Source organism: Eumetopias jubatus, unplaced genomic scaffold (assembly GCF_037043125.1).
Source record: "Eumetopias jubatus isolate StellerSeaLion01/CBP00866 unplaced genomic scaffold, mEumJub1_p1.0 scaffold_2, whole genome shotgun sequence".
Lineage (NCBI taxonomy): Eukaryota > Metazoa > Chordata > Mammalia > Carnivora > Otariidae > Eumetopias > Eumetopias jubatus.
In genome coordinates this window covers 39,087,492-39,100,322 of record NW_028274808.1, presented here as the reverse complement: position 1 = coordinate 39,100,322, position 12,831 = coordinate 39,087,492, and the positions used below count along the sequence as shown (strand labels likewise).

At 43.4% G+C, this 12,831-nt stretch overlaps 1 protein-coding gene across 5 annotated transcripts in view; it reads right to left on the bottom strand.

The window, feature by feature from the left end:
- Nucleotides 1-6,711, bottom strand: part of IKBKB (inhibitor of nuclear factor kappa B kinase subunit beta) — a 56,942-nt gene extending 50,231 nt beyond the window's left edge. For 4 of the 5 annotated variants that reach the window (XM_088020972.1, XM_088020975.1, XM_088020973.1 and 1 more), the window contains exons 1-2: nucleotides 6,564-6,655; nucleotides 5,783-5,905 (exon numbers count right to left, since the gene is read on the bottom strand). In XM_088020972.1, coding sequence (XP_087877098.1) covers nucleotides 5,783-5,887 — 105 coding nt within the window. In that variant the 5' untranslated portion in view covers nucleotides 5,888-5,905; nucleotides 6,564-6,655. Of the gene's footprint in view, nucleotides 1-5,782; nucleotides 5,906-6,563 lie in introns of all 5 variants that reach the window. The other variant, XM_088020974.1, reaches the window with a different exon arrangement.
- Nucleotides 6,712-12,831: the final 6,120 nt, after the last annotated feature.

The window sequence follows — 12,831 nt, the reverse complement described above, 5'->3', positions numbered from 1 at the left end:
ATCAATATCTTTAGCATCCTCAAAATCCATGGGGGAAGTTTGGGCCCAAAGCCATGAAGCTGGCAAGTAACAGAGCCAGGACTGGAACCCAGGTATGGGTGACTGGGAGTCATGTGGTTTTCCCCCCTTATTCCCAAAAGGTGCTGCAGGCTGAGGTCACTCAGGTCATCTTTTTCTTCTTCCTCTGTATTTAACAAAGGTCTTATTGAAAACATCAGCCTATCTACTGATAAACGGTTTGTGCTGACCCTCGGGCTAAGGATTTATGGGAGTACAGACACAGCAAGGACTGCCAAGGCCCATGCTTGGTAACAGATTCCACAACCTCAGGGAAACCGGGGTAGGGGCATTTGGTACACTGCCCTTGCTAAGAAATATTTGTTTTAGAAAGATTTATGCATGTTGTCCTCCAAAGGAGAGTTTTTCCCTTAGTGCTTCAAAATGGTTTAGACTGATTGAAGAGACCTGAGAATGTTCTAGGGGTGTCCATAATCTTGGATCACCCACCATGGAAAAGCCACAAGCCACAGTAGAGAAACAGGAAGTTGGGATTTGAATCAATGTAGGTTCAGATTCCAGTTCCTTCACTTACTAGCTTAGCCTCTTTAGGTAAGTGACCTAACCTCTCTGTGCTTCAATTGCCTCAGCAATAAACAGAAATAAAGACAATAGGCTGGCTTACTTGGAGGTATGACTGTTGACCTTGGGATCGTGAGCTCGAGCCCCACTTTGAGGGTAGAGATTACTTAAATAAACTTAAAAAAAAAAGGTAACAGTTCTTCCTTTTAGGGTTATGCAGGCTGGAGATAAAACATGTAAAATGCCTAGCCCACTGATGGCACATGGTAGGTTCTCGATAAATGATAGGTCTGATTACTGGGCATCACAAATGTGACTGAGGATACCAAGGCTTAGATTCTTTTATGCAATTGCTCTTGTGATAAACTAAAAAGTCTCTCTTTTGTAGACAAGATAAAGTATATGGAATATTAGGAAACGTACACGGTTGCAAAGTACAATCGTTATATGTGTATATAGATATATGTATAATCATTGTATGACTGGAGTTAAGTTGTCAAAATCACCTATCCCACCAGCTTTCTTCAAGAGGCTGTGAACACTGGCGCATCCACCAAAGAATACACTACTCCTGTTCTGATCTTGGACATCAACTAAAGAACCTCCTAAGCACCCACAGCAGACCTAAGGATTTCCCCACCCGAGGAACAACCCAGGAGGGTGACGGAGAGCTTCCCGGACTGAGCCAGGCTCATCAGCAAGGTTTCACTAAGTATGTGTGAAAGTTGACTCCTCCTGCTCTCTCAGGCCTCACCTTCTATTCCCCCACCAAGTCCTAAAATAGCTCATAGATCTGCCCACTTCTCTCCATCTCCAGCCACCTTCAGCCGTGTCCAATCTCTCACCTGTCCAATCTCCAAAAGCTTCATGACTCGTCTCCCCACATGACAGGGCAGTGCCAGTGGTGTCCTGGTACCAGCTCTTCTGAGAGCGGATTGTTAAACATTTGGGAATTCAGTGAGACCGGCTAATTAAACTGTCAGTGGCTTGAAACAAGCCATAGTGGGAGTAGTTACCCCATGGAAACTGGTAAACACTACTACTCAGGATGTTATTTTGGGGAGCCAATTTCCCAGCACATCACTGCCTGGGCCCCTTCCAAACTCTTCCTGCAGTCGGAGCGGACCCCCTTCCAACAGCTTCCTGTTGCTCTTCAGATAAAAATGAAAGCTCTTGGCAGGGTCTCACTGTCACTTTCTACATTCCAGCCTCCCTTGCAACTGGCTCCCCCCCTTCCTCCCTTCTGGTCCTGCTGGCTTTTCTGTCCCACCTGCTTGCCAAGACCTGCCCCACCACAGGGGTTCTGAATAGGCTGCTCCCTCTTCCTGGAACTCTCCTCCCACTTTCTTAGCCCGGCTAAGCCCGGCTAACTTCTACCAATAACTCAGGTCTCTGCTTAAGTGCCACTTCCTTGAAGCAGCCTCTCCCCCCCACCCCCCACTCCCGACCTCCTGACTAATCCCACCTCCTGGTATAAGGTATCACTGCCATGGGCCCCTCTCCATGTCACACTTATGATAGTTGGGAGCTTACATTTGTAATGACAGATTAATGGCTCTTTCCCCTTTCCAAAAAGATCTTTAGAGGGGCGCCTGGGTGGCTCAGATGGTTAAGCGTCTGCCTTGGGCTCAGGTCATGATCCCAGAGTCCTGGGATCGAGTCCCGCATCGGGCTCTCTGCTCCTTGGGAACCTGCTTCTCCCTCTGCGCCCCCCCCCATGAATAAATAAATAAAATCTTTAAAAAAAAAGATCTTTAGAGAAAGTGAATGACTTTATGCACATAACGTGTGTATAACATAAAGACAATTGCTATGGGGGAACTGAAAGAAAGCCAAAGCCAGACAGGGCCCTAGCTGACCAGGAACTTAGAGCCTTGACAAGACACATTCTTATACACAGACAAAAGGGCAGTATATGAAGCATGCCAAATGAGTGGAGCTGAGGGAATTCAATGGAAGAACTAATTTCCATTGAATGAAGGAGTCCATGGCAGGTTTATTGAGGAGGTGGTCTAGAGCCGATCTTGGAGGAATGGGCAGAATTACGTAAAGCTGTCCAGGAGAGAGAGGCTTGTCCCAGAGAAGGCTCAGCCAACCAACTTGTTGGGAGCCAACAAGCGGAGGTAATGCTAGAAAGATAGGGTAAGGCCAGACCGTGAAGAGGCCTCAAACAGCAGAATAAGGAGTTTGGCCTTTAAAAAATAAAGATAAAAAAAGAAAAGAAAAGAAGAAAGAACAGTGATCAACAAAATGAAAAGGCAACCTAGGGAGAAGATATTTGCAAATGATATATCCAATAAGGGGTTAGTATGCAAAATATAACAACTTAACAACTCAACACCAAAAAAAGCCCCAATAATCCAGTTAAAAAAAGGGCAGGAGACCTGAAAAGACATTTTTCCAAAGACATACAAATGGAAAATGGACACATGAAAAGATGCTCAACATCACTTATCATCAGGGAAATGCAAATCAAAACCACAATGAGATATCACCTTATACTTGTCAGAATGGCTAGAATCAAAAAGACAAGAAATAAAAGGTGTTGGCGAGGACGTGAAGAAAGGGGAAGCCTTGTGCACTGTTAGTAGGAATGCAAACTGCTGCAGCCACTGTGGAAAACAGGATGGAGGTTCCTCAAAAACTTAAAAACAGAACTATCATATGATCCAGTAATTCCACTGCTGCATATTTAATCACAGAAAACAAAACCACTAATTTGACAACACTAATATCTGCACCCCTATGTTTATGGTTACATTCAGAGCAGACCACATTTGAGCCAATTGTGTTTCTATGGTCCACTTGGCCATAGGGTTTGCTGGAAATAATTTGCATTATTTATAACAACCAAGACAGAGAAGCGACCTAAGTGTCCATCAACAGATGAATGGATAAAGAAGATGTGGGATATATATATATGCAATGGAGTATTACTCAGCCATAAGAAAGAATGAAATCTCGCCATCTGTGTCAGCATGGATGCACATAAAGGGTATTATGCTAAGTGAAATAAGTTAGAGGAAAAAATGTCACATGATTTCACTTCATGTGGAATCTAAGCAAAATAAATAAAAGAATAAGAAAAAAAGTAGAAACAGACCCATAAATACAGAGAATTAATGGTTTCCCAAAGGAGAGTTGGGGGATAGGTGAAACAGATGAAGGAATTAAGAGATACAAACTTTCAGTACCATAAATAAGTCATGGGGGGATGAAAAGTACAGCATTGGAAATAATAGTCAATAATACTATAAGAACACTGTATGGGGACAGACGGTGACTATCTCACGGTGAGCAATGCATAATGTACAGAATCATCAAATCATTATGTTGTACACCTAAAACTAATATAACAATGTATGCCAACTATACTTCAATTAAAAGATAAAATAAAAATGAAAAACAAACAGGGTTTTGAACAGGGGGAGGAACTTGAAAGTAGTAATTCTAGAAGACCAATCTATACACACACACACACACACACACACACACACACACACACACACACAATTTTTTCAGGCCTGTATCTATAAAGCCAGAAACAAATTCCATCTGACAATAGCTTTCCAAACTCACAGAGCAGACAGAGGTCATTTTGAGCTAGAGATGACAGACACATGGCACAGCTGGACAGAACTCCTTTTGAGGGAAACCAAACAACTCTAGTTCAGCTGCTGCGAGACAGATGCTGTAGTCAAGAATCTAAAAGCTGTGGCCTATCTAGAAGCAGCCCAGACCAGGTTTATGTGGGGCCATAGAATGATGTGGCTCTTATGTTGTAATGCTAGGCCCATGGTTACATTCAGAACAGAACACATTTGAGCCAGTTGTGTTTCTATGGCCCACTTGGCCATAGGGTTTGCTGGAATTCTGGTTTCCGGGTCAAACGTGGGAATTGCCGCCCTCCAGCTCTGGCTCCCGCATTCCTCCAGGGGTCATTCCATCTACTCAGAGCTGACAGGACTCAGGGCAGGGCCTAGAACGTCTTCCAACTAACTGATAAAGGAGGGTGGCTGTCTGGAATGACGCTCTCATGTGGCTGGCCAGTAGGCTTGATGACTCTCCCGCGGGCTTCTGCAGCGGGCTCCTAGGAAGCGGGACACAATCTGCCATCCCTTCAGCCCATAAAAGCGCTCAGCAGCCCCTGATCAAAAAGTAGGTGCCTTCCTTCAAGGACTTCACAGGTCTGATTTTGGAGTCAGAAAGCTAACTTTAGTTATTTGGTGACTGAGGGTTCCCTAGAGCAGTGGTCTCCAAATTGGGTGTATGTGCACCAGGGTTACCCAAGACTGGAATCCAAAAGAATTAAAAAGAAATTAAGCTTTTCTGATATTAGCTTTATGACACCCTCCTCACATTATTTTTCAGAAGAGTACATATCACTTGTGATTCCGCAGGCGCTGGTGGACAGGGGCCCAGGCTTAGGTAGATTATGGATTGTATTATCCAATTTCAATAAAATGACTCTCATAAAATGGACAAGTGCCTAAAGAAATTCCTGCAGAGAACTTCAGTACATGTAACACCAGCACAGGCAAACAGGAATATGGAAGAACACTCCTCTTGTGAGAAACTCATTTCAGACACAGAAGGAATAAAAACAATGAGGATCTAATCAGATCTAAAAAGAAATCAGCCCAAATAATTCCAAATTATAAAAATTCTTTGAAACATGGATTTTCATCCACTACCTTTAACAATAATTCTCACTTTCATATGGATCTGTATATCCTGTGCTGTGCAATATTGCAAACAATACTGGGAAGGTATCATAATTAGTACATATTTAAAATATTTTTAAAGCAACTTTTTAAACACAAATATACTTTACTATGGTCATCCTTTAAATTTTTCTATTTTTGTATGTTTTGTAACATGTAATATATTAGTACATGATAGTGTGATGGTAGCACAGATACTAATTTAAGATACATAAAACCGAGGCTAAAAACTTAAAATATTTGTACTGTTTATTTGGGGAACATAGTAAAGTTTGGAGACCACTTAGAGTCAGCTTGGCAGCTCTGAAGCCCCTTTCCAGTTCCACCTTCTCACTCTCTCCCAAGAAGCCCCTGGCCAAAGGTGAGCCCCCTCCCCCACCCAGCACAGTGTTGGGCAGAGGTGATTCCAGGGGAACCTGTCTTCCCCTCCTCCGACCCTTGCTCGCCCTTAGCTCTTCCCAGCTCCACAGAGGCCCTACCTGATTGTGCCATCGGATGACGTTTCCAAATCCCCCCGTCCCAAGTCGTTCTTTCATCTCCCAGGCCCCACATGTCTGGGTTGGCAGAGAAGGTGACCAGCTCATACTGATGCCGTGCTAGCTCTGTAAGCAATTTGGAGTGGGGGACAAAAGATTAAGGTTAAGAAAAAATGAAACTCATTGAGATAGACGGAGAAGGTAAGAAATAACATTGCCCTTCTATGCGACAGACGAAAAACCTCAGCTGGTTTTCATTTTGTAAATAAACCAGGTTGTCTGGTTTGTTTTTGGGTTTTGGTAGCAAACTTTTTTCTCACCTTCCCCCACCCCCACCTCAGCTGTTGTGGAAGGAGGCAGGAAGGAAAGACACTCAAAGGAGACGTTACTCCACACCCCCTGAACTCGAAAGGGCATCCCAGCCGAGACTCCAGCAAGGGGCGCCCTGCCTCGCCCGCATTCTGCTCAAGGTGGCAGGGACAGAGTCTAACGTTGCGTTTCCCCACGGTCACGTGTGTCTTCACACAGTCCAAATGAATCATGGCTCTCTCTCTCCTAAAGCCACCACTTCCAAGAGGCCACCTGGAACCACCCGGGCCAGGGCTGTTCCGGGCCTCCCAACTCCAACCCGCGCAAGAGATAGGTTTGTACGCCCAGAAACCCCGACTTTTAAACTCGACAGAAGTTCCTTCGGGAGCCTCAAGTGAGGAGGGAGGTGCGAGGAGAGGCGGGCTCTGCAGGTGGCACCAGGGCCCCCCCCCCCGCGGCCTTCCGAGGGACTCACCTGTTGGCAGGGACGCGGGGCAAGGGAGCCGCTCCCCGGGGCGGGGGAGGCGGGGGCTGGGGCGGCAAAACCGGGGGCTCTGGCACCTCCCCGAAGACATTAAAATGCGGGAATCTTAAACCTGCCAGCCCAGCGCGACTTCCTCAAACACTTCCTGCTCTGACGTCACGGAGCACGTGGGCCGCGGCCGGCCCTTAAAGGAGCCGCGGGGGGGGGCGCCCTCCCATACCACGCCCGGTACCCGCCGCCCGCGGCCGCGCCGGGGTACCCCCTCGTCCTCGCCCAGGTGACTCTGGGAGGACTGCGTGTGGCTTCTAGGCGGCTCCGGTCAGCCCTAGACAGGCTGTGCTCCGTGAGATAAAAGAGTGCCCCTAAAATGAACCCGAATGCGCCAAACTCTCTTTAGACAGTGACTTTAACCTGATGTGGTTTCTGGGACAAGGGGAGATGGGGATTTCCTCCCCAGAGACCTCCTGGGGTGAACTTGACACCGCTTCCTAGATTTTTAACTAGGTGGAATTTCCCGCGCCCCCGCCAGGATTTATTTAGGGACTGTTTACAAGAGTTGCCCGGGCCTCCTCTCCTCAGACTGCATCCCCTTTATCTGGAGGATTTTTGGCTCGGTATCAAGAATGATAAATCACAGCTGTATTCCCTAGGAGCGTCAGCCCCCACTACCCCCTTAAAAAAAGTAAAGAAAAGGGGGGGGGAAATCTCGTAGTGTTAACGAGAAACTGCAGTTTCAGCCGCAGTGATGTAGGGAAATTGTGAGAGAAGCTCGCAGCCCTGAAGTTCACCGTTCTGCTCCTACCTACTTGACATCATTAAGGTCTTTTGCTATGGTGTTTCTCAGGTCTGTGGCGTTATGCTATCACACAAAGGTGGTGTGCGTTGGTAAATTTACTCAAGCAGGAAAAAAGGCATTAAAGGAAACCTTAAGATAATAGCTCGCATTTATAAAATGCTTACCAAGTGCCTGGCACTGTCTACATACACTCTATACTTAGAATTCGACATTCAAATCCTCAAGGCAACCCTACACATGGGACAATAACTGCATTATTGGTATCTCCGTTTTGCAGATGAGAAGACTGATGTGCAGAGAGGAAAATATGTCAAAGGCACAGGCCAGTAAGTGGATGAACTGATATTCCAACCCAAGCGGCTGGTTCTTAGCTCCAAGCTCTTAATATTTGGTTAAAAGTATCATACTAAGAATTTCAGAAGGAGGCAAACTGGATTTTGAATCCTAATACTGCTATTGACTACTCTGAGATTTTAGGGCCAATTACTTCACAACTCCAGGCTTCCATTTCTCTTCTTTAAAATGTGGGCAACATTAGGTTGAATTGCATGAAACTGCCATTTTTTAATAAAACAGAAACAGTTGAAACACCAGCGAGAAACATCAGTTGTTTCATCTGGTTCAGCCTAAGAGCAGCAGGGGAGACAGGAGAGTACACAAGTCGGAGAAAGGAACCAGCAGGGTTGTAGGGAGTTCATGGTAATAACTATGCCTGACACAGGGGACACTCCTGCCTGCACGGAGCCTGAGGCCAAAGTTAACTCTTAGGAACATGGTTGGACATGGTGGGGCTCAGAGCCCATGGCAAGAAAGAATTCTTGAGACATCTTCGGTACAAAAGGTGTTTTATTAAAGCATGGGGACAGGACCCATAGGCAGGAAGAGCTGCTGCCCCGGGACTGTGAGAAGCAACCAATTATTGGGGGAGGTAAAAACCAAGGGAAGTTTACGAAAGGACTTTCATATACTAAAGAGGACTCACAGAATCCTGGAGGCCTTGTTAATTGTCAAGCTAAGGCTGTTTTTCCCTCTAGCAAAGCATCAACATTAAGACAGCTGGGAGGGGCGCCTGGGTGGCTCAGTCGTTAAGCATCTACCTTTGGCTCGGGTCATGATCCCAGGGTCCTGGAATCGAGTCCCACAGGGGGCTCCTTGCTCAGCGGGGAGCCTGCTTCTCCCTCTGCCGCTCCCTGCCACTCTGCCTACTTGTGATTCCTCGCTCTCTCTGTGTGTCAGATAAATAAATAAAATCTTAAAAAAAAAAAAAAGACAGCTGGGAGTTTCCTGGAGGAATGTTACACTCTGCCTGCTTCAATGGGCTGCAGGTTATAAGGAAATTTAATTTTATCTACATTTCCTTCTGCAGTTGTTCCCCACATCATTCAGAACAATTCTGACCCTTAAATCTTTAAGGTTGTTGAGGGTGGAAGTGCTTATCTTCTGTAACTTCTTCCTGCTGAATAGGGGCGTAGAGATGTATAGGAGTTACCAAAGTCAGAGGCAGCCAATCCAAGGTTTCCAACATATATGAACCTTCTTGAATAGAAAGGATTATCTGTCAGTTGGAAGTTATGGCAGTGAAGAAGTCTTGGCATCAGGCAGGGAGACACAAGAAAAGACAACAAAATAAGGTTAATATTATAATGAGAAAGAGAAGCCCAATAAAAATGGCATTGATAGTTAACTAAAATTTTTCTCCAGTCCTTTATTGTCGTTTAAAGAGAAATTTGAGATCTTCCACAGGTTCACAGGAACAAAAATCACGTTAGTTTGCTCATTAGTTTCCCGTGAAGGAGGTACAAGTTTTATTCTAGATCTAGAAACCCATGAAGAGTGCCCCTCTATATTGCAGTGGGAGCACATAATATGACCCGATAGGGGCCTTCCATTTTGGAGTTAAATCCCCTGCTGTATTAGATTTCCAATCCTTTAAATAAACCATCTCTCCGGGGCTTATATGGGGTGGGATGCTGGTGACTATCAGATCAGTTTTAGGGAGGATATAGTTTGCATTTTCATTTGGAGATTTGTGAATTAACCTGGCCTCAAGTGAATAACAGAGCATCATAGTACCCACCTATTGGTAGGTCTACAGTGAGAAAAGGTTTTTCATATGGTAACTCAAAGGGACTCAACCCTATTGATTGTTTTGGGGGCAATCCTCACTCCGAGAAGCCCTAACGGTAAAAGAGTAATCCAGTTTTCTTGAGTCACAATGCTTAAAATAGGGTATCTACAAAGATGTGTTATTGAAACATTTTCTCTATAGTCTAATCACCCTCATTTTAAATCAGAGATAGCAGGGTGCCTGGGTGGCTCAGTCATTAAGCGTCTGCCTTGGGCTCAGGTCATGATCTGGGAGCCCTGGAATTGAGCCCCACATCGGGCTTCCTGCTCGGTGGGAGGCCTGCTTCTCCCTCTCCCTCTCCCCCTGCTTGTGTTCCTGCTCTCACTGTCTCTCTCTCTCTCTGTCAAATAAATAAATAAAATCTTTAAATAAATAAATAAATCAGAGATAGCCAAATCAAGACTAATTCATTTGATAAACAAGTCCAGTTTTAACAAACTTGGCCTAATTATTTACATAAGCTCAGCAAGAATAGTGATTGATGATATAGATCTTTTAGAATGTGCTTTGCTGGAACTTATTGTAAGGAATCTCCAGGTTGAACTTTTAGTAGCATCTCTAGGCCAGAAACCAAGCCAAATACTTGCCATCAGACATGCCTGCAATACCTGTAGATTTGGGAGAATTCCTCTTCCTGAGGTCCGCAAGGTATCCTGAGTTTCCTGCACTGTGCCAGGAAGTGACATTCTTTACTCACCTGGTAAGGCTGCTGGAAATTCTGTAAGCAAGGTATCAGGCCAACATTTCCATGGGGCTCTATTGGCTTCATGCTTCATAAAGTCAACCTTAGTTCCTGAAAGCTGTCTGGTGACATCTGAGTCTATGCAGGTCTCTCAAATATGATATTCCAGCCAAAGCCTTGGAAAAATAACTAATGTTTCTAATGATGTCCTCTTACAAGGAGAACAGACTCTTATTGAACCTATGCAAATGACTATGATTGCCGTGGAAGAAAGAATGCTTATTGAGACCTTTTGAATTTCAGAGGGTTCCGCTAGAGAGAAAAGTTAAATGCTTCAATTTGTTCACAGAGGAATATTTTATCCTATTTCTGTACATCATGGTATCTTAAGAGAAATTTCCTTAATCTGGAAGAGCAAACATTACAAAACCAGCAATGTTTCAAACAAAAGTCACAAAAACCATAATCACCTTCTTCAGTTCATTTAGTCTCATGTTACTGATTCTTGGTTCCATGTGAATGAATGCAGCTTTTAGTTCTGGAAATTTTTACCAATTTTAGTTTTAGGATTTTAAAGATATCAAAAACCCGTATTTGTCAAAAGCCTTTTTTATGAATCTCCTTGAAGATGAAACACATTTCACAAGAGAATAAGAACAATAACTATAAATGATAAAAGACTCAAAAATGGACATGGTTAAAGTTCTGATGAGAGGTTACAATATAGCTGGCAAGGAAATCTGGTCATTTCTGTGACACCTAGCATATCAATAATCACAATATTAAGTGATGGCCTTATACCAAAACATATTGAAACTTTGGGAATTGCATATAATCTCTAGAATAGTTATAGCATTTACCCAAGCAATACAACCCAAGTCTTATTATTTGTTTAACAGTGCTTCCAGAATAACTTAACATATCAAATAAGCAAGCCTATTGGTCAAAAAGACTTCATTTATAATTTAAACCTTGGGAAGTATGTTAAAAAAAAACTCAGAAAGTTATAAAGCACATGCCTGAATAGTGGATTACAGATCATTACCATGCTTATAACTTATTTATTTAGCCTATAACCAAGGTGACAATAAGAGATTCAAAAGGCAGATATGTAGGGTTATACAGCTATTACCAAAACTTACCTCCTTTAACATTGAGATTTATGTAATCAGAGACCTGATAAAGAGAAAATAAAAGTTTTGTTTTTCTGGGCAGACAAGAAAAACCCAAACAAACAAGGCTTTGTTTATATTTTCTTATCAAGGGCAAACCAACAGCCAAGAAAACTTTTTTGAACAGAGAGAAAAGCAGAATTTCAATCTCATACCAGTGTACCTTTAAAATCCTTTCCTTTTGACTTTAACCCTGACCACATATAAAAAAATTCCTTTCCAGGGGCGCCTGGGTGGCTCGGTCAGTTAAGCGTCTGCCTTCAGCTGAGGTCATGGTCCCAGCGACCTCATCGGGCTCCCTGCTCAGTGGGGAGTCTGCTTCTCCCTCTCCCCCTATCCCCACTCACGCTTGCTCTTTCTCTCCCTCTCTGAAATAATCTTTTTAAAAAAATTCCTTTCCAAAGATTTCCCTATATAAACCCTTTACAACTTTTTCATTCAGAGTTGCTTCCCTTATTTCCATCAGTCTTAACTACATTTAGCAGAATTTTGCACTCTTGAAAAATTATCTCCAGTGAAAATTAAATAGTAACCAATTGTGAACTGTTATGACAGAATTTTTTCAGTAACAAATTTATAAATACATTTCACAATTTTAAAAACAGGTTTTTTTCATAGTACAATCTTTTAATAAAGCACAAAGCATATTTACCAATAGACCTAAGTATCCTCAGCAATAGGAAGCCAAAAGCACAAACCTAAGTTCAGTAATCAACACTCTAGTATTTTATCTCATTTGGAAAAGGCCTAGATGTCCAATGAATTCAATCCCATTTATTATCCAAGTAAAACTTTAAATTTTCAGTTTACCAAAGACTTTGAAAGCTATCTTAACAATTACCCATGAAAACTTTGAGACAAAAAAATTAACCATCATTTTAAGTCCTCTTTTTGCTGACAAATTGCAACAGAGATAACACAAACTTATTTGACTTTCAGCGAACCTTGGTAGAATAAAAGTTTCACACTTAATGCTGATTAACTCTAAAGACATGTGTATCTAATTAAACCAACAAATTTAAATTAGTTTAAATAACTGAATTATGTTCCACCTGCGTCCACTTAAAAGTCAAACAATTTGTTCCCCATTTTCAATTTTTACCTGGGGTGCCAGTGGGGAAATCTGAAGTGGGCGGTGTATGCAGGCTGCACCTGAGATGGTGGGGTGGGGGGAGGGAGGCAGTAGAGGTAAAGTGCTCCAGAAGGCAGAGAGAAAGTGTTCCTACTTCTAAAACTTGTCAGCTCAGACAGATGAGCAGACTCCATGTTTTTTTTTTCCCACCAACGTGGAAATAGGCGGTCCATGTCAGGCCAGGGAAGACAGGGAACTTACCAGAAACAAAAGGAGTTTGGGCAGCTGCTTGGGAATATTCCATAAAGTCCCCATGCTGAGGTAGACTAATCAGAGACTCTTGGCTCCAATTATAGCCATTAACCCAGGAAATGAATGAGGGAGAAGCCCCCACATACTGCTAGAGTAA